Source organism: Clytia hemisphaerica, unplaced genomic scaffold (assembly GCF_902728285.1).
Source record: "Clytia hemisphaerica strain Z4C2 unplaced genomic scaffold, Clytia hemisphaerica genome assembly, whole genome shotgun sequence".
NCBI lineage: Eukaryota > Metazoa > Cnidaria > Hydrozoa > Leptothecata > Clytiidae > Clytia > Clytia hemisphaerica.
This window is the reverse complement of record NW_027103421.1, coordinates 379620-403579: the sequence shown is the minus strand read 5'-3', so window position 1 is coordinate 403579 and position 23960 is coordinate 379620. Positions and strand designations below refer to the sequence as shown.

General features: G+C 34.8%; 1 protein-coding gene across 1 annotated transcript; it reads right to left on the bottom strand.

The window, feature by feature from the left end:
• Positions 1 to 226: 226 nt before the first annotated feature.
• LOC136797830 (UNC93-like protein MFSD11) lies at positions 227 to 23960 on the bottom strand. The gene is made up of 17 exons (XM_067054413.1): positions 23717 to 23960; positions 20464 to 20515; positions 18218 to 18233; positions 15513 to 15620; positions 14710 to 14789; positions 12334 to 12430; positions 11910 to 11965; positions 10766 to 10878; positions 8644 to 8681; positions 7541 to 7593; positions 7012 to 7122; positions 6202 to 6285; positions 4074 to 4242; positions 3230 to 3293; positions 2758 to 2829; positions 1990 to 2058; positions 227 to 1293 (listed from the first exon to the last, which is right to left on the bottom strand). Exons 1-17 carry the CDS (start codon positions 23807 to 23809, stop codon positions 1201 to 1203), a joined length of 1368 nt encoding a protein of 455 aa, XP_066910514.1. The 5' UTR covers positions 23810 to 23960; the 3' UTR covers positions 227 to 1200.

The window sequence follows — 23960 nt, the reverse complement described above, 5'->3', positions numbered from 1 at the left end:
CTCTTTTTTTAAATGAGAACCAATAAATGATTGCTGAGACTCGGCTGTTCTTAAAAATCTAAAATTGTTCTGACCCTGTTCTTATTTCTAAGGCAGAATCAAGGTATTTTAGTTTCAATAATAAATCTTGGATCATATTTCGCTCAAAATTAAGTTACCCAAGGCTCAAAATTGTCCTTTAATTATTCTTATTTTTCAACACCTTTTAGCCTCATTGTTCTTATGTAAAAGAGTGTAACGTCAAAACGACAAACATCTAACATCCATACTACGTTAGACGAACGTTGATAAAACGTTTCGAGCCAACTGGGTTAGATTCCTAGTGATGCATCTACAGAAAGAGTGTATTTAGTCGACTTAGCAGGAAACAAAAAAACGTTTTCTTTACTTCTGCTTCCTGAAAACCAAACTATTCTACGATCAGACCCAAACAATATGTTAGTTTCAGACCATATAAAAAATATCAAAATTCATTTTACTTTTATCAAATTTAAATACAATATGCCTAATTTAAAAAGACCCACTAGATATATAGGACATAGCGGATATAATTTGGAAAGTGTACAGTAAAACGAAAAAAACCTCTATCAATACAATAGAGCCTCCAATTAGCGGACACTCTAAAAGGCGGGCATTAACCCGTTTCCGGACAGTGTCCGCTAATTAGAGTTTCCAATGTATCATACAATTTACTTCAAGGACAAAGGAATACAGCTTCAAAAAGTTGTCCGAAAAATTACATACCCAGTTTAGTTTTTAAATTTCATTGTTTGTTAGGCGTTGTTTGACGTTTTTTTTTGCCAACTGGGAATAGATCAATACCCTATATATCTAGTGAGTCTCTAACAATGAAGTATATCGGAAGGCTAGTGGCGAATCATCAACCTTTCTTAGGAAAAATAATCTGATGCCTTAAGATTTGCGTCGCATCTTTGTTTTCAAGTGGTAAATTCTGGAAACCTTTAGGTTAATGGTATTTCTAATTAATCGTTTGCGTGAATACCACGCGGGCCGCGCGGCTACGGTAAGAAATAGCTGTCTTGCAATCCTACTTTATAGATTCACTTCTAGCTTTTTGGATATACTCCATTTCTCTCTATATCATACTTGTACGAGTTATACTTCTAAGTCTTCTTGGCTATTCCGTAAAGGAGGCCGGTATTCGGGTCCTTCTTTTTGTTGTTTCTTATTTTTCTCCAGTCAGCTAATAGGATCGTAGCCAAGATCCTTGACACGAGAATGTTTACGTTCAACGTAAAAGAATGATAACGTTCCAATGAATGCCGTGACAACCTTAAGTAAACAAACAAAACGAACATTAAAGAACTTTTCCAAAACCTCTACCGAACCCCTGATAGTATAGGTGGACGAATATGTTAGAGGATGCCATAAGCCTCGTGAAACTCTTTCGTACATTTCACATGATTCCAAAGAAAAATCCTGATTTTCATGAAGTGCAAAAGCGTTTGAAGATCAACAACTCGATGATCTACGGTTTCGGACCCCCCCCGTTCTTATTAGGACCCCTTTCCCCGTTTATTTATTTTTATTCGTGATATAAACCATTACAATGTCTCCTGATATTACATCATGGACCCAATAGCTGATTGACTTTCAGCTGTTGGGTCCGTAGAAGACATTGCAATGGTGCATATCATGAATAAAATATTTTCAGCTATCACAAGCTGAAATGCTCTAAATTGCCTGGCTTTAGCTTTATTTTTGGGTTGTTGGAAGTAAAATTTCGGGCTCCCTCTTTTATTCGGACCTTTTACCCCCCCCCCCCCCCATTTATTCTTAACAATAAAAATATTCTTTTTAACAATTTTCGGACCCCCTACTATTCAGGACCTTACAGTGCGCTCCTTATATTTTATGATGAAGACAACAATGATGACGTCAGTCCTGTGAAAGTGATTCAATATCAATGTAATCAATTGAAAACTATTTTGTCGTAGTCTTGGAAAAGAAACCAGTATTAGCACTTACCAAGATTAGTAATTGATATTTTAAAACTAGAACAGTTCCATAAGCAAATCCAATGGCAGCTGCAACTGACTGAAATCGTAAAAGAAAACATATTTTTTCATCAATTTCATCGTTATATCTATCAGCGTGGGGGAGGAGAACGCAAAACATACCTTATTTTTTACCAAAAAGGCTATAAAAATTCATCATCAAAGCCGTAAAAATACGTTTTTGTTTCGAAATTTTGACGCATATCAAGATATGTCAAACTATCATAAAAATCTCATTCTTGTTTTGTAAAACTCCTCAGTTTTGTAGTAACAGTACATGCAAGGGTACCTTATTACACGAATATTACTAGTCATTTTATTAACACGAATTGAAAAACTTCGTGTTAATAAAAACCTCCTTACATTAAAACCAGCCACTATTTCCTTGAAAAAGCAGAAAAATTCGTGTTGATTTCAGATCGTGCAAATTTCAAGGCCGTCGAATACTTGCCTGGTAATATTTGTGTAATAAGCTAATCTCTTTATTTCGACGAAAATCGACAATCTTAAAAGCTTTTAATTGCGAAGAGTAACAAGATTTTTCAATTTTTGACGGGGGACGTAAGCGGTACTACTAAGTCAAATAGTCCTTTTTAAATGAAAATAAGCGCGATTGAGATAGAAATTATGTAGAAAAGTTATTATGGAATCTTGTATTTGAGCAAGAACATATTTTGGCGAGAATACCAATATTGGGAAGAAATGATTTTGGCGAGTACGATCTAAACTTGAGACTTACTTGAATACATTTGAATAGAGCGAAAGCAGGAGCACTGTCTTCGGAATATAGCGTACCAAGGATCGAATATAGCTAGAAAAGGGACATGGTAGTGTTAATATTAAAGTCTAGAATATACAGAGTGTTTATTACCTAATATGATGCAATAATTTGGTTTGAATTTTAACTCTTTCAACTCGAAATTCTTTCTTAAAACTTACGATAATTGCAAGTATGAGCATAAAAATCTGAGTTATGTTTTGAACTTTTTTAATTTAGGAAAATAAATAATTTTATAAAGCACTAAAAAAAAACGGTATTGTGCTGTGTACACTTATTTTTAGGATATTTGCTACACACTTGCTACTGAATAGTGTATTGGGCCAGCCAATGTTAAGAAGAAAAGAACCGGTGTTAATTTTGGAAAAAAAGTCATTGGCTTGCTATCACCTTAAAAGAAATTATTTTCCACTTGATAAAACAAACTGCATACCTGCGTATTGAAACTAGCATCACCAAAACCGAGCATGTATGCACATAAGCCGTAAACAACCATGCTAGAAATACAAAGAAGCTAAAGTTAAAGGAGCGATTTTGTCATTGTAAGTTCTCATGGGGGAAAAATATCTAAAAATCTCTTTCGGCTTTTAGAAAACAGTGGTCAAAGCAGGATTTTTGGTCTTTTACGGAAAATTAGATTTTACACAGAAAATAAGCATTATTTTTGAAATGTGTTGAATTGTGCAGAATTTTGAGACGGAATAGCCGCTTTATATACTTCAACAGGACGGAAGAACTCTTAGCAGTTTTCGTAATAAAAAAGCATCTACAATATTGTAAATTAAATGAACGTCTAAAAAACCTTGTGGAGGAGGACAGAGGGGAATGAAAGTCCGAGCGACCACTGGCAGGGGGGACTGTACACTATACTGCGACCGTAGACCGTAGTACAGTGGTAGAGCATCCGGCTACGGTTCGCAAGGTTGTGGGTTCAACCCCCAGCCGGGTCATACCAAATATTCCCAAAATGGTACTTGATGCCTCTCTGCTTGATGCTCAGCAACTAAGAGAAGGATCAAGGGTAAGTGGAGAAATCCATGGAGAAAGAGTGGCGCCCTCCCCTACCTTCAGGTAGATAGCTATCGAAAGAGGAGCCTTCGGGTAGACAGCTATCGAAAGAGGAGCCTTCCGACTGCGGTCGCAGACTATTTTTTTTTACACTATACTTGTTCAAGCTACTATACATCTGGGAGCTTAAACAAAAAACAAATAAAAAGCTTTGGTAAAAAATATTATACTAATCAAGTTAAGAAGTGAAGAACAAAATGGCATCTTACTTGTAGCCAAGTTTTGATTCTCCGTCTGTCTCTCTGAGCGGTGCTTCATTAGGTAAGTTTAAGAAGATGAGATAAAAGGTAATCAAGTGAATGATAAAACCAAGGAGGACTATGGGATCACGACCATATTTGTTGGTATATTTACCAAAGATGCCGAATAATAATCCACCTGTTGTGAGAGAAGAAAAAAAGCTTGAAATTGGGAGTTTCTAGACATCGACCAGAAATGTAAGCGTCGAAATAGTTGTTTTACGCATTGGACACGTGGCTCTAATAAGATGAGACAGGGGTGAGCTTACTCTTCAATATGATATATTGAATATAAGGAAGATACTCTACGTTGGAGAAAGGGAAAAAATCTCGATAACACAAATCTATCTGGTTGCTGGTCGTGGTCGCTGCTCGTGGTCGCCATTTCTGGTCGATGTTTAGAAGCTCCCCTTGAAATTTCCCTAACACGAACCCAATCCCTTAGATCGTTTCTTCACGGTTCTGATAGCGCTCGCGAAAGTTTTCATCATCAGTAAAATAAAAAAGCAGGGCAAGTGACTCTGGGTTTACGAGATTAAAAATTTCCATAATTTGCATTATGTTCTTAGACGCAATCGGTTTAGTGGTCAGGAGTTATGACCTATAATGGCTAAGATGATAAAATAAGCTTTCCAGAACGAGTGAAGTATACACCATTGCAATGTCTTTCACGGATCCAACAGCTGATTGGTTGAAAGTGACGTATTGACTGATTTTACATCACTTACAACCAGTCTGTGTTGTAATGTCAATCTCAAAAAAGCTATTTAGTCATCTTGGGGACTGTTGGGAATCGAATATCTTTTGATTGAAAATGGAATTTTAATCTTACTTCAATCTTATTAATTCTAAGCCTACTTTAGGCGTACAAACTTTCGCGAGCAGAAACTTTCGTGATTTTCGCGAATTTTAGCCCTTTTCGCGAAAGTAAATGTCTTTAAAAATTCTAGAAAGGGCCATTCGCGAAAGTTTATGCTCCCGAAAAATTTTTGACAAAAAAGAAAATCTGTAAAACTTCAAGCTTTGAATAACATTTAACTTTTATGGCACTCTTTAGCCTGGTAAAAGACTAATAAGTTAAAGGACAAATGTTTCAAGCCAATCCAAGAAGTTTTTGTCCTCTAAGTCATTTTTCATGCGAAAATTCTCAATTTTACGTCTTGATTTGCGAAAGTTTAGGCTCGCGAAAAATATTTTCCCGTTAGATTCGCAAAAGCAAATGACGTGAATTTCGCGATTTTTGTCCTCTCGAAAGTTTCTGCTCGCGAAAGTTTGTACGCCTAAAGTAGTTTAGATAATAAGTGTTGGGCATTTTACTAAAAAATTTGTCCCATTTTTTGGGTCACACTGTATGGGAAGGATTCCCCAATGGTTTTAAATATGAAATGATAGTTCTCTGCAAAGTCAGTCATATCCACTTTAATGAGAAACTGCCAGCTAAAGTCTGTCCAGATATAATTGGCAGTGGAAACAAGAATGTCTGTAACTTTTGATAGTCAAATATAATCATGGAAATTTTTTTTGCTTGTTTTAGAGAATTAAAAGCGCTATATTTGAAGTATTTTTGGTTGAAAAATTCGCGATATTTAGCGGTTAAATTTGCGATTGTAAAAATTGAGCTTTTTTTCTACTTATGCTATAACGTTCATTTTTACACCAGTGGTAGTTCAACCTTAGGTTAAGAAGTTTGTCAAATTTCAATGCGAAAAGAAAAGTCCTTCGGAAGATATGAGACCCGAAATACCCCTTGGTAGCACTTTTCTGTGAAATATCAAATCTCCAACTTATTACTAAAAACGGGCGTAGTGATATGATTGATAACACAGTTTTTCGATCATAACACATTTTACGATCTCTTTAATGACCTCATAGCCAAACTGTGTTTAGTGTTTTTGGAATTGGCAAAGTTCTTTAATGACAAAGGCAATATAAGTTCATCTTTTCGATAAAAACAATTATACTGTGATTTCACTTCGTTTCGAAATAATCAATGATACCAATAATACCAATGCACCAACACTTAACATTTTCCAACTTTTAATTGCACTGTTCAAAAAAGATAACATCTATGGCTTTGATATCACAAGAAAGTATTTACCAGTGATTTCGCCAGCACCAATCAGCATACCAATCAAACCAATTTGACGTTTTGGCTCGTCTATCTTATCGGGTTTAATGTTTCCTGAAAATTATTACAACGGGTAGTAAATAAAAAATATAAGGGTTTCTTTGTAAAAGAAAAAGGTAAAAAAAGGCTGATAAGAATTGGAGTTAAAAAAAGATGGAGATTTGAAAAAAAAATATTTTCACCAAAAATAAGAACGTCCCGAGTGGGAAATTTCGAAAAAAAAAGATTTAGTGGAGCGTACTTGGGTACTAAACCCAAGAGCAAGAGCAATTATAAAAATACCCCATTAAATGGGCTTTTCTAGAAAAAGTCCACGCCCCCCTGTTGAGGATTAACGACTGAAATGAGGAGTTAACGATTTTTGTTCAAATGTGGATATCCAGGGAGTTAAATATCTACAAGGGAGCGATTCCAGGGGGTAAAGTGTCTTTTCAAGTGAAAAATACTATGTCCAGGGGTAAGCATCTTTACAAGAGAGGATATCCAGGGGGTTGAGTATATTTTAAAAGTGTATATCCAGCGGGGTCTTTACTAATAAAGTAGGATATCCAGGGGGTTCGATACTTCAAAAAATCAATATCCTCAACAGTGGGGGTAAATTTTTTTTCTGGAAAAGCCCCATATGCACCATTGCAATGTCTTCCGTTCCACCCAATAACTGATTGGTTGAAAGTGACGTATTGACTGATTTTACGTCACTTCCAACCAATGAGCTATTGGTTCCGTGACGTAATGTCAGAAGACATTGCAGTGGTGCATATCATGAATACTCAGTCTTACCCACACTGGTACCATAAACACCACTGAAGAAGGTCAATTCAAAACCAGTGTATGCAATCGTCAGAGCTAACATTAACATGTCCGTTGTCCTCAGTAACTTAAAAGCTGCAACTATAAAAGTAAAGAACGTATATAGGATTTAGTTTTCTAAGGAGATCATTTTGAATGCTAGGAATGCTAAAAAGTGTAAAAATCAAATCGAATGTAATCATCTTTTTATCGAAACAAGAGCCCTCTATTACAAAAGCCTGGACTTTAGAATAGCGATCTCCACTATTTTGGATCGTAGAGCATACATCAAAATACAGTGTCCGTTATAAAAGTATAATACCCGCATTAAGAAGCGCTACCACTAAGGCTACCCTAATTTATTAAAGCTCTAATCAAAGATTTCTCTTGGTCCGGATTGAGACACAGAAAAAGCTTAAATCAAAAATTTTGTTTGACCCAGATGGAAACGTGGTCACAAGCAGATTTTCAAAATGTTCCTATAGAAAACTCTGCTTGGCCAGAATCAAAGAATACTTACGAAATGATTCGAGTGGTGTTTGACCAGATACTCTTTCAGGATTAACGCTATCCCTAAAGATAAAGGAGAGAAGCAAGTTCAATTCATGATACACGTTTTTTTTTATAAGCATAACGCTTATAAGCATATGAAGGCTCAGATTTGCAGAATTCCTAAGCATAACATGAGCATATATGTCAGCCTAAAATATTTTTCAAGTGGTCATTTTTATCTGTTTAAAAAAGGTTTGGTAGAGGTCAAGTAAAAAATAAGACATTCCGCAGCTAGCTAACATTCCACTGCTCCCAAAATCTGAACAAATTTTTACAAAATTTCTGAAATTTCATTAAAAACTTAGCTCGGGGGTGAATCATAAGCATGATTCTTAAGCATATAATAAGCATAAACTATGCCTGGATGCTTTGAGAACTTAAGCATACACGAGCCTGACCAAGGGGCATACACTTGCTTATAAAAAAAAACATGTATGCACCATTACAATGTCTTCTGACATTGCATCACGGACCCAATAGCTGATCGGGTGTAAATGACGTAATGACTGATTTTACGTCACTTTCAACCAATCAGCTGTTAGAGCCGTGAAAGACATAGCAATATGGTGCATATCATGAAAAGCTTTGATTGAAAATAAAAACTATAATATAAAACAACTATAAAGGGCTACATACACTACACAATATTATTGTCAGGTAATATTTTGATAATATATGGCTGAATGCCGACAATATATTAAAAAAGTGTCCGCAATATATTGCCAGCTCGATTTGCAATATTCCAACAATATAGGGGGATTGTTTACAAAATGAAAATTCTTATCTATAATAGAGTACCTGTTGCTTACTATGTACATTACGGTCCGAAAACTATATTGTCAAACATTCACCGATATACTGTATAGTCTAAGTAGCCCTTAAGAATAATAGTAATTATAGTGTGATTGATTTCAGAGATTACTGCCTCTTCTAAAGCCTGCTATTTGGGGGGTAAATATAAACACAATTTTCCAAAAACCCCAGCAGTAGCTTCCTTGTCGTTTAAAAGGCATCTGAGATCAATTCAATAAAGATTGATTCCCAAGATAAATTAAAAAGCAAGAGTCTTACTGTACAGGACTTTGTAGATCATCTGAATTCTCATTTTGCTAAAAAATGAAGGAAAATAGAACTTTTCTTGTAAAGTACATTTCATAGATGTGGAGTGTTTAATACTATAAACCTAGGGACTAAGTTCATGCTTGCAAGTTTTTAAATTCTAAACGATTTAATGAATTCAGTGTTTTGTGGAACAGCACAGCACTGTGTAAAAATGCTTGAAATATAACCACCAATAAGATATTGAAAGGAAAAAGATATTGGGCTCTTCCAGAAAATGCTCACAAATGGGGGGGTGGAGGATATAGCGTCCGTGGGGTAGTGAAAAATAGAAAAACTTCTATTTGAGGGTAATTTTGAGTGTCCAGGGAGTCAACTAATGCTTGTCCGGGTGTTAGACCCGCTAATCGGGGGGTCAAAAGTCAATGTCTGGGGGGGGGGGGTAATTTCCAAAAATATATCCTCCACTCCCCATATTCAATTTTTTTCTGAAAAACCCCATCATCATAAAACATCAATTAGAACACTCAAAAATATGTAGTGTGGGAAAAGAGGAAGCGGACTGTTCCCTCTCTGAGAGAGAATATCTTTGGAGTGAACGTTTAAGGGGTGTGCTCGACATCCGGAAAACTTTGAAAAAATGGTTTTATATGATTTTTGAAAAACTGTATTTATTTGATAACTGTTTTAATGAAGATGCAATTTGGTATTATTTCTTATTTCTTTTAGAACTAAATAATCACTACAATTATGATATAAAATATCAATAGAATCGAAACATGTTTAGTAAAATTGATATACTTTGGTAAAGTTATATTCCATGAATAACAAGCTAGATGCTGAATGGACCTACCTGATGATGAAAGTTAGATAGCAATGCAAGGAGAAAAATGAAAAAAATCTGTCAGAAAACATAGCGTTTAGCGAAAATACATAACGCAAGAAATTCATCATTGATTGATGGTGGGGGAGAAGGAATGGTTGTAGGGAAAAAATAAATAGAAAGTTCTGGTCGCAAAAATCAGTTTTATTGACAATTGAATCATGCTTGATGGTGAGCATTGTTATCAGTAATGTTTTTGTGTGAAAAACATAGAAATATAAGGAAAAATCGAATGAAAATCTGAAAAAACGGCATATTTCAGGCATTTTCCGCCGGAAAAATTTTTTTCTCAAAAATCGGACTCGGCCATGTTTTGGGCATTGTTAATACGCATCTTTGAGCAAAAAATCAGAAAAAACTAATGATAAAATCTTGAGAAAATGCCAAAAAACCGGTTTTTCCGGCATATTTCCGGCATTTTCGGCCGGAAATCAATTTTTTTCGAATATCGGGCTTCGTCACAATTTAGGTATTGACATTTTGCATCAGTGTGCAAAATTTCATGAAAAAATATAAAGTACAGCTCAAGAAATTCAAGAAATACCGTTTTTCCGGCGAAAATCGTCTGTTCCGGCGATTTTTAGAAAGTTCCGGCTTCAAAAATCAATTTTATTGAAAATTGAATCATGCTTGATCGTGAACATTGCTATTAATAATGTTTTTGAGTGAAAAAACAACGAAATATAAGGAAAAAGTCCGATGAAAATCTGCAAAAACGGCGATTTCCGGCATATTTCCGGCATTTTCGACCGGAAAAGATTTTTCCTCAAAAATCGGACTCAGCCAAGTTTTGGGCATTGCTAATACGCATCTTTGTGCAAAAAATCAGAAAAAACTAATGATGAAATCTTGAGAAAATGCCAAAAAACCGGTTTTTCCGGCATATTTCCGGCATTTTCGGCCGGAAATGATTTTTTTTCGAAAATCGGGCTCCGTCACATTTTGGGCATTGCCATTTTGCATCATTGTGCCAAAAATCAGAAAAAACTAATGAGCCAATCCTGAGAAAAGCTGGTAACAGACGGACGAACGGACGGACGGACAGAGGTTAATTTATAGGACCTCCAGGTAGGTCCAAAAATAGAGCAAACATCTAAACACAGTGGAAATGGGCCAAAAACTTGCTGTTTATTTGTCAAAAAGTTTTCCAGCCGACCGCATGAGAACTTTTTTCCTTCACCCACATTCCGGAAACAGTACATTTTTTATTTTTGCCTGGTCGCTTTTCTTAAATTTCAACTTTCAACCTACAGCTACTTGTTGATAGTCTTGTGATGGGGCTTTTCGTAGCAGAACCAAAGCCAGGGTACCAATTCCACATGCTACAAGTAAAACAGTGTATAGCACTTCTCTCCCATGGTCAGCTAAAAGAAAAGGAATAAAAAAAATTATGAAAACAATGATTTTACAATAATTTTACAGTGTGTCAATGCATAATCAAAATAGATTTATTTACATTTAGTAACTGATCCGGATTACTTGTTATTGATGTTGTCTGAAATGTTTTTAACCCTTTAACGACCGATGACGAGATGCCAAAAATACTGATGCCAAGATATATCGTCATTGCGTTCCGTGCAAAAAATACTGATGACAAGATAAATCGCAATTACGTGGTACTCCAAGTATACAGAGGGTTTCGAAAAAGTGTCATCTGATATACCAAAAGAAAAAAAATCGTCTAAAATTTTCTAAGCCTAGCTTCAAAAATTTTAGATCTCTAAATTCATGGTTAAAAACTAATGTTTTTGGGTTAGTTTTAGTTCTGAGGTAAAGGAAATAAATTTTTCTTTTTATAAAGATAAAAAGATTTCTTATTCAAGCTGTAACAAAATTCAACAACAACACAAAATGACGTAGATAAAGAACTTTAAATCATACTTAAAATGAGTAATAACATAAAAGAACAAACCTCAAATTGAATGAGCATAATTATTTTGTATACAAGTCGTTTTGTTTTTCAGTTATGGTAGCGAACCCCACAATAAACTTTTTGACGATATAATTCGTCATTCAGTCACAAACCCTCAAACAAGATTATGACGAGAGATCTCGTCATCAGTATTTTTGGCACGGCACGTAAAAAAGCCGCGGTACTTTAAGAACAGTCAGTAGAAGAAGCCGCGGTATTTTAGGCACGGACTAAAAAGACGCAGTTGTTAAAGGGTTAACATTATACTTTTTTTTTATTTCCCATGGAAGTGTGTCTAGTTTTAAAGTGGACTAGTGTGCTTAGATTTCGGACATTCGAATTTCAAAACGTTCGAAACATTCTGTTAATGGCTGGAATTGAGCACAAGATGGCGGACTAGTCTCTAAAACTGGACACGCTTCCTTTTATATGGGAAGCCGGATCCAGCTAGCCAAGTGGTTATAGATCAGTAAAATGACTCACAAACGTTGACGTGTCCACCAAAAAAGAAGTAAACAAACATATTTCCAAATAGTAAACTAAAAAAACAAGAAAAAATTTTGAAAAAATAATTTGAGTAGCGAGCGAAGTATATAGAATAATTAAAAAACAGGTAAGAAAGCTTTTTAGAACATCGTAAGAACATTCTGAGGCTTTGAAAACTCCAGAACATACGAATTCTTTAGGAAATTACAACCAAATACCAACAAAATACTGAAAATTTGAACATTTAGGAATTTTTTAATTAAAGGCTTAAACCCAAGAAAGGCTTCAAAATATTTCGTTTTATAACTTTTGCTTTGGGTCTATATTAAAGATATTAAACATCAAGTTAAATAGATAAAAATTAACAATAATCCTAATAGAGGAAGGATCAGAATTCAAATTCATAATAATATATTTTTACCTGCACTGTAACAAAGCCCAAAAGATTCCACTGTTTCTCCCCATTGTATCGTCAGTTGAATTTAACGTCAAGAAGTTACCTTGACCTGTCCATATTACTAAATTGAAAAAATATATATTTAACAAACAATTACAATCTCTAGTCTTTAAAGATTATGTAAATTACCTTTTCTTTAAAAAAGAAACATGTCTCTATTGTTGTTTTATCTAAATTTCTAACATTTTTCTAAGTAAGCAAAAATTATAAGAGAGAGAGGCACACACATACAAAAATGATATTAGTTGTCTTTTTGTCCTTTATTCCATGTATGCAAATCAGAGAGCAAGAAAATATTTCCTGGTGCTGATTTCGGGCAAAAGAGAACTAATTTAATGGTCTTTCATCATCCTGATATCCGTTGAATAAATCTTTGATGAAGATCATAATAAAATTTTAGTGTATGGAAATGCTTGATTTTCTAAATTTTTCAATTATTACAACGAATACAAAGTTCAGGCACGCCGTGGGCCTCTAGAACTGGTCTTTGTTTATTTACAATAAATAGCGTAGTTCGTGGTTTGCCCATGCTTTGTTTAAATTATTCTTGAACGATTTTATCGATGATGCTTCTGCCACGTATTTTGGAAGCGCGTTCCATGTTGAGATAGTTCTATAAAAAAAGGACTTGCTTTGTGCACCACGTACTCCATCGTCCGGGAAATTCATCTGAAGCTCGTGTATATGCTTTCTACATGGTCGCGTCCTTTTGATAAACTTTTTTGGTGTTGTTTTACTATCATAGATGTGGATATGCTTATACACCTGGACCATGTCACAGAAAAGTCTTCGAAACTCAAGGGATGGTAGCGCCAAGCGTCTTAGTCTTTCTGCATATGGTAACCGTGAGATTGGTTTTACTAGTTTTGTCGCACGTCTTTGGACACTCTCGATCAGGTTGATAGATCGACGTAATCTTGGTTGCCATACTGATTGAGCATACTCTAAATGTGGTCGTACAAAGGTGGTATAAAGTGTCTGGAATACGTGAGGACTAGGGTCTTGAAATCCTCTTTTGAGCAAATCCCAACATAGAATTAGCTTTGTTTACTTGCTTAGCGATATGTTCTTCAAATGAAAGATCTGAGTCTACAAAACACCGAGATCTTTTTCTGTGAAGACATGTTCAAGTTGCTCTCCATTTAGTTGATACGGGTGGTGCATGCTTTATGTTCTCGAATTTACCTATCGTTAAAACGTGGCATTTGTCGGGTGGAATTTCAACAGCCACTCACGGGACCATCTTTCAAGTGCTTCAATGTCAGTTGTACGATTAAGGAGTCAAGAATGGAATTGATTTCCTTTATAATCTTCGTGTCGTCTGCAAACAAGAAAATGCTTGATAGAACATGTTCTGGTAGGTCATTAATATAAATAACAAAAAGCAAAGGACCGAGCACGCTTCCTTGAGGAATGCCACTTATCACTGGATCTAAAGATGATTTTGCACCATTAACACTCACTATTTGCTTGCGGTTCGATAGAAAAGATTTGATCCAGTTCAGAATTAATTCGTTTATCCCGTAGCGTTCTAGTTTCATCATAAGCCTTCGATGGGGTACCGTGTCAAATGCCTTGGCAAAGTCGAAGTATATGCAGCTGTGTGACTGTTGACCTTTTGTTGATGAAACCGTATTGTTTGTTCGATAGAAGTTCTTCGCTGATAAGGTGTTCCATGATATGTTTTCGTATCATTGTTTCCATCAACTTACAGACTACTGAAGTTAGACTTACGGGGCGATAGTTAATAGCAAGGTTGTGTGCCTCCTTTGTTTTTTATAGATTGGTGTCACATATGCTAGTTTTCCAGTCACTAGGTAAGTTTCCTTCCTCGAGAGTTTTATTCATTATGATTGATAGTGGTTCTGCAATATGGTCACGAAGTTCAATAAGCATTGAGGCATGAATCTCATCTGGACCTATTGATTTATTCGCATTGAGCTTCCTGATTTGTTCTGTTATCATTTCCTTCGCAATGTTTAGTGGTTGAAGTATTTTATCTGTTCTGTTGTCAAAATCAGGTAGATCACCTTCCGGTTCTTTAGTAAAGACACTGCAAAATTGTTTCTGCAGGATGTTGGCCTTTTCTTGGTCCTCGTGCTTTAGGGATGTCTTGTCATCGGGCGTTTCAAGAAGAGGGGAAACTCCACTTTTTTTCAATTCCTTGAATTAATTTATAGCTTTATTCAAATCTAATTCTTACAAATAACTAGTGTGTAAAATATATTGTAGTGGAAATTCAATATTATTATTTTTTTGATTTTAGCAAAATAGGGTTGGTCGGGTCCGTAGAACAACAAATTAAATTGGTCTCGCCTAATTCACTTTTATTATACTTACGTGCAGCCCCTACTCCAACAATAACAGAGGCTATATACAGTGTTGATAATAGTGGCATGATGATGGATGCAATGAATAAGCTAAAAAGTGAAAAGGAATATTTGATACTGACAACAAAGTACATTGATACTGTGGAAAGGAAAAACCATAATTATAAATACAATTAGGCTGGACTTAAAAAAAGTTAGTTTGCCGTCAGGCGACCAACTCTTCTCTAAACTAGCCAAACTAGAAACTTTATTGCTATTTCGATGAGGAGATTTTTTTTCTCCAAAAATTACAAAATGTAGACAAAAATTCCATGAATGACCAAAATAAAAAAGTTTTTCCTCCAGAATCTAGGGTCGGGTGACGGCAAACCAAAAATTTCCAAATTCTTTTTTATGATATAGACAGGAGACATGTCTCTAACAAAACAGAATAAACAATAAGATTTTCTCAAAATTACTTTTTCCTTTGTTTAAAAATGATGTGCAAGCAAAATGGTAGATATGTTAAAAAAATGATGTTCTTTTCAAACTGAATCATAAAATTATTAAACTTTAATCAGTGAGAGTTTTAGGTCCCCAAAATCTTCAGGTATAAAAGATAAAGTTAAATCTTGAGGGATTCATCACATGAAGAAACAAGTAGAAAAATATTGAGCAAAAAAGTAAAATCAACTGTTTTTTTACAATATTTTGTCCTCTTTTAGAACTTCATCAGGTATAAATTAACATTTATAAAGCTCCATAACTTCATTTTTCCCTGCTTTACATATCATATAGTTTCATAGAAAAATTCTAAAAGGGAGACTGACATACCAATAACAGGCACCACCAATAAACATTGCAACACGTGGACCAAATAAATTGCATATTGGAGGTGCAATGAAGTTGGCCAAAGCAAATACAGTATAAATAATTGCCAAACTAAAAAAAAACATTTAAAAAATGACGTATGACTTTATTTCATTCAGTTTGGCAAGCAGCCAAGTGGAAAAGATTTACTGATTTTTGCCTTTTCAATCTGTTTCAATCATAATATTTTGCTTATTTGCAGTAATCATTCAAGAAAAACAATTTCTGAATTCACTCCATCTCAGTGATCATAGTGTACTCTTTTTTAAATTCTATGGCTACTTCACTCTCAAGGATGAACTAAATAGATATCAATATAACAAAGCTAACTACCACCTAATGCGAACCCATCTGAGCCAAATAAACTGGTCCACCAACTTCATCCAGAGGTCAGTAGAATTAAATGTAAATGAGAGCTGGGACCTGTTCCTAAAGCAAATGATCGAGCTCCGAAACCTTTATGTGCCAACTTCCAACAATAACAACAAAGACTTGTCAAATAAGATCAAAAAAGGCAAATGCCCATTAAATTCAAACACTTGTTACCTAATTAATGAGAAACGAAAAGCACATAGAAAATGGATCAACTCTCTACATGATGAAGACACTGAAAGATATAGAAGAGAGTATGTAACAAGCCGTAATATCGCCAAAAGAGCCCTGACTCGATCCAAAAGAGAATTCGAGAAAAAGATCAGCGAACAGTCCAAAACAAACCCAAAAAGATTCTGGAAATACATACGTAGTAACCTTAAGGCAAGATCTGGAATCCACCCTCTGCTTGAGAATCCAAATGACGAAAACTCCATTAAGTATGACGATAAAAGTAAAGCTGACATCCTCCAGAACCAATTCTGTAGTGTTTTTACGCGTGAGCCACTCGAGGAGCTCCCTGAATTTGATTCTAGGACGGATAAAGAAGTTGAGATCAACATACTCACTGAAACTATAAGGAAAGAACTAAAAAAGTTAAATCCAAATAAATCCCTCGGCCCAGATGAGCTTCACCCAAGGATGCTCAAGGAGCTTGCCGAATACATCGCAGAACCGATTTTCCTGATAATGACAAAATCTTTCAATGAGAGTTGTCTTCCGAAGGACTGGAAGCTTGCAAACGTATCACCTGTCTATAAAAAAGGAAACAAAAACATAGCAGAAAATTATCGTCCAATCAGTTTAACATCTATAGTTTGCCGAATAATGGAAAAGATTCTCAAAACCCATATTATGACATATCTTGATCAAGAGAAATTACTATCTAGCAAACAACATGGCTTCATCAACCGCCGGTCAACTGTAACACAATTACTAAACTACCTAGATGCTTGCACCGAAGATATTGGAAACGGTAAAGCCGTAGACGCAATATACTTTGACTTTGCAAAAGCATTCGACTCAGTTCCTCATCAACGTCTCCTAATCAAACTAGAAGCATATGGGATAAAAAACAAGTTGCTTGAATGGATCAAAGACTTCCTGAAGGATCGATCCCAGATTGTCAAAGTAAACGGAGTTGAATCGGTGCAAAAAGCAGTGCTCAGTGGAGTACCTCAAGGTAGTGTCCTAGGGCCTACCCTTTTCGTTCTCTATATCAACGATCTACCAGAATCCGTTAAGTCAAAACTATTCCTTTTTGCTGACGACACCAAACTCGTCAATAAAGTGGAATCAGTTGAGGATGCACTAGTAATACAAAACGATATTAACCAACTACAAAAGTGGTCCGAAACATGGCTATTAACTTTTCATCCTAACAAATGTCATGTGCTAACCCTAGGAAAGCCAAATAATATCAAACATGTACACGAATACACACTAGGGGATAAAATTCTTGAACGTGTATCATTCGAAAAAGATCTTGGTGTTATCATCGATAAGAATCTCTCCTTTGACCAACACATATCAAATCAGGTGAAAAAAGCTAATTCAATGGCTGGTCTTATCAGGCGGACCTTCACGTACCTCACTCCAGAACTGTTTCGAAAACTGTACGTAACATTTGTCAGACCACACTTAGAATACGCCCAGGTTATCTGGTCACCAAAACTGAAAAAACACGCGAGATTGATAGAAGGTGTTCAGCGACGCGCATCTAAAACAGTTGAGACATGTGGACAGCTAAGCTATGAAAATCGAATGCAAAGAATCGGAATAACTAGTCTAAAATACAGACGCGAGGTAAGTGACATGGTTGGAGATCTTTAAACATCTAAACTACTATGACAAATCTTGCATCCCTAAGAAATGTAACCAGCGAGGGAGACCTATGAGAACGCACGACTCTGAATTAGTAGTAATCTTTGGGAACGATGGTGTTCGCGGTCCGCAGAGTAACTCCCTATACTATCGGGGCATTAAGCAGTGGAATAGTTTGCCTTCTAAAGTAGTCAACTCATCCTCAGTGGAAGAATTTAAAGAGACCCTTAGTGTGGCCTGGAAAGCTAAAAAGTTTGAATATGATTGAAAGTGTCACTATTGTTGCATACCTGTCTATATTAACAATGTAAATAATTAACCCAAAATGTATGAGCGATTCATAGAGGCCCATGTGTCCGCACGGTGGCCTGCGAATTTGTAAAACAATATTATTATTATTATTTAACAAGAATACACAGAAAACAAGTGAGTATGTGTCGTTTTCAGTTTTTGCTATAAAACTCAAATCATACCTGATGTATCCTTTATCTAAAAAATAAAATAAATAAAACAATGAGTATTCTTGATACTTCTTTACATGCCTTACACAGTGTTGCAACTAGGTTTTGTGAATAAGGACGGAAACCTTAGGATTAGATGGTCATTTGAACCAAAAACCCTCTTACTGGCAAGACGGAAATTATATATTTGTATCTCAACTGGACGGATATCCATCTACAGACAGAGAAATTGCAACACTGCTTACATATTCAGATATGGTGAGTGGTTTCATAGTAGAAGCATAAGACTAAAAAGTAATGTTTTGTTTAAATGAGAAAGTTTTGCTAATGGGGCTGATGTTGTTTGAACATAATTTTAAGTGTTTTCACAGGTTAAACACCACACCAAAAAGCTACCTCTTAACCATTTAAAAACAGAACCTAAAAAGATTTTAACCAGGAACCCCTTGTGACATGTAGATTTTCCTATAAACAAGTGATACTTTTATGGACCTACCTGGTATGCATTTAACAAATATAATTGATATCTACGTGAGCATGACCTTTAAACAATCATTCAGAACACAAATAGTGACGATCTATTAAAATTAGTCGTTTGTTTCTTATAAAAAAAACGTTTAGAAACCAAAATTTCATGCTCTTGAAATAATCTTTCATATTCAAGACTTCGTGAGCAAAAAAAACATCTTTCTCATTAAAAAATTGAGTAATTATTTTGGCTAAGAACATTGATGTATGCTTATTAATAGTGATTCTTATAAATAAAGATGCGTTGTTTTAGCTGAAAAATTCTTTTTTTACAAAAATCAGCTTGAGCCATCTTTTACCTACTTTCATGTAAAAAATCAGAAAAAAACAATGATCCAATGTTTCACAAAGTCCAAAAAACCCTTTTTTTAGCCGTTTTTAGGCCCAAATTTGCCCAAAAACATTTTTTTTCGAAAATTGGGCTTCGTCACATTTCAGGGTTTAAAGTTATGCATCTTTGTGCAAAAAAATCATAAAGAATAAAAGAGCCAATCTCGAGAAAAGCTAATACCTAAGTAATTGATAATGTGCTTATAAAAAAATATCGAATTTGGCCAGTTTTTCTATTGAAACACGGTAAGCAACCAAAATTTCATGTCTAAACACACATACTCTCTAAAAGTAAGCCCTCATGAGCAAAAAAAACATCTATCTCATAAAAAAATTGAGTAATTTGACTAAGAACATTGATGTATGCTTATTAATAGTGATTCTTATAGATAAACATGCGTTTTTCGAGCCAACAAAATTTTTTTGCAAAAATCTGCTTGAGCCATCTTTTACCTATACCCTACTTTCATACAAAAAATCAAAAAAAATTAATGATCCAATTTTTCACAAAGTCTAAAAAACCTGTTTTTTAGCCGTTTTTTGGCCCAAAAATTTTTTTTTTCGAAAATCGGGCTCCGTCACATTTTGGCCACCACCATTTTGCACCTTTGTACCAAAAATCAAAAGATTCCTATGATTCAATGCTGAGAAAAGTTGGTAACAGACGAACGAACGGACGGACGAACGGACGGACGAACGGACGAACAAACACAGGTTAATTTATAGGACCTCCACCGGGGTAGGTCCAAAAAGTTACAAAAACTACAGTAAAGTCTCCATATCTTGAACAAACACGGGGAACACATATTGTTTGAGTTAATGAAATTTTGAGTTATGGAGTAAGGTTTACAAGGCATTGTTAACTGAAGACCAGGAACCATAAGACTTGTTCTAGAGGTTTAAGTTAAAAATACTAAATACTCCACTAATAACGTTTGTGTAACACTAACAGAGTAGAGAAGTCAGACACTTTAAAACAACATCACATTTAGCACATTTTAAAGTGTTAAAGATAAACATAATACTTAAATCTAAATTTCAATACATCCTAGGGTAAGCAGAATTGAGCTGAGCTTCTGTTATTATAATAATATCCCGGGTGCATTAAAAAAATTTTCAAAAAATTAACAAGCAGGGGGGGGGGCGTTCATTTGGAACCTAAGAGTAATGATCTTTTGAAATTTTGACATGGAAAAATCCATTTTTTCAAATTTAATGTATTTTGGTGCAGCCGGTAGCAGTCCTAATTTTTGAGTACCACTTTTTCAAAAGAATAAAAATCATCCTAAACTTAAAACAAATTTACTTCTATTTAAAAAGGAGTGCCATTAAAGGGGGAAATTGTCTGAAATTGTCTGAAGAATGACAAAATTTATTTTTGACAATGAAAGATCACTTACTTTTAAAGGGATATTCACCACTGCTTGTTTTGTAGCTGTTCAACACTGAAGTCTTAAAAAAGAAAAGAAAAAACACATATATACAATATTGGGAAACCTAATGAGAAACCTTTCAATGTCAATTTTTCTAGAAAGACATTTAAATAAAGTATATATACCAAGCTTTATGAAATATGAAATAACCTCATTGAGCTTTCAATATATTGATAGTGAGGTCTAGCCTTGATTTTTTGCATATGGCAGAGAACTGACAAAGTTTTAACTTTCTAAAAAAACTCTCAATTAGTTGTAAAGGAGACCTTAACCCTATTTTTATCAGGGAGCATATCACTGAGTTTCATTTATAGCCTATTAGATTTATTTGCAACATGTATACCAAATCTTACAATCATACACACACTAGTTCAGGTTTTTTGACTTTTTTGTGCAAGCATGTAAAAAAATACAGGTAAACCTTAAAATTAGCATAACTATCCAATTAACTCCTCATATCTTCAGTATCAATTTCATTGATATTCTAAAAACTGACAAATATGTTTGAAATATTCACCACTCACGGTATCATACATTAAAGCATTATGATAGGAAAGAAACGAATAAGAATTTGTTGTGTACGAAATATTTTATCCACTGTTATTTTTTCAAAGCCATAAGAAGACTGATTTGGTTATACTGACGTTGCTACATTAACCATTTTTACTGTTTCCATTCGTTTCATTGTTGGATCAAATGTTGGGTTCATTTGCACAAGTCATAAAATTGCAACTTTTTAAGAAAATTGTTGGAAATCATGTTGGATGAAGTTTGATCGCCGTCAAATTTTCATGCAACAATTTTACTGAGATTGACGTCCCTTTTATGTTGGTTTCAATGTTGGGTGCATTTGCGTAATCATGTTGCTGTTGGATGAAAATGTTTGACGTTTTTGCGCAAATGACTTTCCATGCAACTTTTCGAATTTTTCCACCTGACTTTTCGTCCAACATTTCGTCCAACAATGAATTTGAAATGTTGGATCAAATGTTGGATTCATTTGCGCCGCCCTTGAGTACTGTGAGTGGTCCTAAATCCGACAGCCCTGCCTAAATCCGACCCCCCAAATAACTGCTATGAAAAAAATCCTATGTGTACAAACATTCCTTCTCCAAGTTGAACAATAAACTATTGCAAGAACTTTTGAAACAAAACATCTAACAAGATGACTATAATGTCAAGATGTCAATTAATGTGTTTAAAAAAGTGGGAGTTGTAAAAATAATTACCTCTATTATTCTGAATCCATTGCTCCTGTTTAAAACGTTAACAATTTTGTAATAAAAAATTATGTTTTGTATAAGAAGCAATTATTGTTATTTGGTTCAATTGGTTCAGTGTATCAAATCTCTCAGTTGAGTTGACACTTTAATATCTTCATTGCGTCACAGCGAAAGGTTTGTTTTTATTTTAGTTTGTATTTTTGAAAGGGCTGTCGGATTTAGGACCACTCACGGTACGATTAAGTTTTCTTGCCAGAGAATAACTGAGTTTGATCGACAGGGATGTGCTGTTGGAGTTTGAAAAGTGGACCATATCAGATTAGAAGGTTTGATAAATTTGGGACCATGTCAGAACAACAAATCTAAAATTTTTCACATTTTCACTATGAAAAGTGGCAAAATTGATTATTAATTACAAATTAGAAAATTTTTTAATTCTTTGTCAATTTTTAAAAAATAGACAAAGAAATGAAAATTTTTCTAATTTCCACCACCTTCTTGAGAATTGTCAAAAATAAGAAAAGGTTGACCACTGCCATAAAATGAATAAAGTTGTATTTTTTACTGCTCTATCTAAATTCTGAATTTGAAACATCTTCTATGTGGCGTTTTTTTTTTGCAAACTTCAATAAACTGATTTTTATCCCAATTTTTTGGGACTTTAGCTCAAGTACTTTGTGTGGAGCATTGGTTACAAAGTTAAATATGTATTTCCCATAAATTTTGCATGAGGAATTAGGGCTATACTGTAAGTGCCCTTGCCTCCTGAAAGTGAATACATATAGGTGTTGAAAGGAAAGAATAAATATAAATATCTATTTTGCACAAAGATGGCGGAAAAAATCCAGGAAAATAATCAAAAATCACCATCAATAAACGACTTTTGCAGCCCGTCAAAGTGCATCATAAATGAAGAAAACGCACCAAAAGATACCCTACAATGCAGGAAGTGCCACCGTTTAGTCCATTATCTTTGTACAGAACTGCCACTTTACCAAATCCAGATATGCTTGTCATACAAATCAAGAAGTTTCCAGTGTCAAAACTGTACCAAAATCGCACCACAGGTAATGGAAAGGTATAATTCAAATAAAACATCAAAAATTGAAGGATTCAAAAACGAAATCAAAGCCTGTGAGAATATAATGAAAAGGCAGGACGAAGAAATAAACCATTTGAAAGCACAGGACGTCAATGTTATGGTCAACGAAATGAAAGAAACTATCGACACCAGAATAACCACACTTAAAAAGAAGATTGAAAACATCATCGAAAAGAAAGAAGAGGAAAGACCACCAATGGGCTACGCTAAAATCACATCCAAACACATCGAGAAAAACATTGGAGATGCAATTCGAAAAAAAAAAGCAGCAGGAGCAGCTGATTCGATCGACAGCACTTAACCTAATTTTTCATGGGATAGATGAATCGACAGATGAGTCTGAAGAAGAAACGAAAATCAAGGACGAAGAATTTATCCACGACAAAATTATTGGTTGGCGGCTCCATCTGAAGAATATAAAGACTACCGAGACGCAGCGGATCGGGAAATTTACGAAAGAAAGAGAAGATAAAGCGAGATACAGACCAATCAAAGTTACATTTACGAACGAAGAGGACAAGAACACAGTGTTGCAAGCAATAACAAAAGCAAAAGGCTTTCCTTACCGAGTGACAGAGGATTTGACCAAAAATGAAAGACAAATAATCAAAGAATAATGGCAGTGTAAGGAAGCCGAAAAAATGAATGCTAAAATCAAAGGGGACAACACTAAATGGAAAGTCCGGGGGAGCCCGCGAAAAAAACTCTATTTCAAAAAGATTATTGTAAAAAGTACGAGTGGTTTATAGAGGCCCATGTGTCTTCGTGGCCTGCAAACCTGTAAAGCTTTATTATTTATCTACTGTAAAAAAACGTTATTATTTTTTTATTATAGAAATGTCTCCTAGAACTTTTTATTTTAGAATTTTGAACAAAAATTAAACTACAATATTACCTGTACATTACCACTTGTCTGAAAAGCTGTGAATATTAACATAAAACAAATTCCTAGCATAACAACATTGTAAAGTTTGATGTCAAATGCCATTTTTGTGTGGTGTTTCAAACGTGCTCTAGATATAAAAATTTTAAATTAAAATATCAGAAATCCTCCGCACATGAATCGATGAAGACATCATGACATCTGATTTGAAATGAATTAAGGAATATCATATGACAAAACGGCTAAACAACGAAAA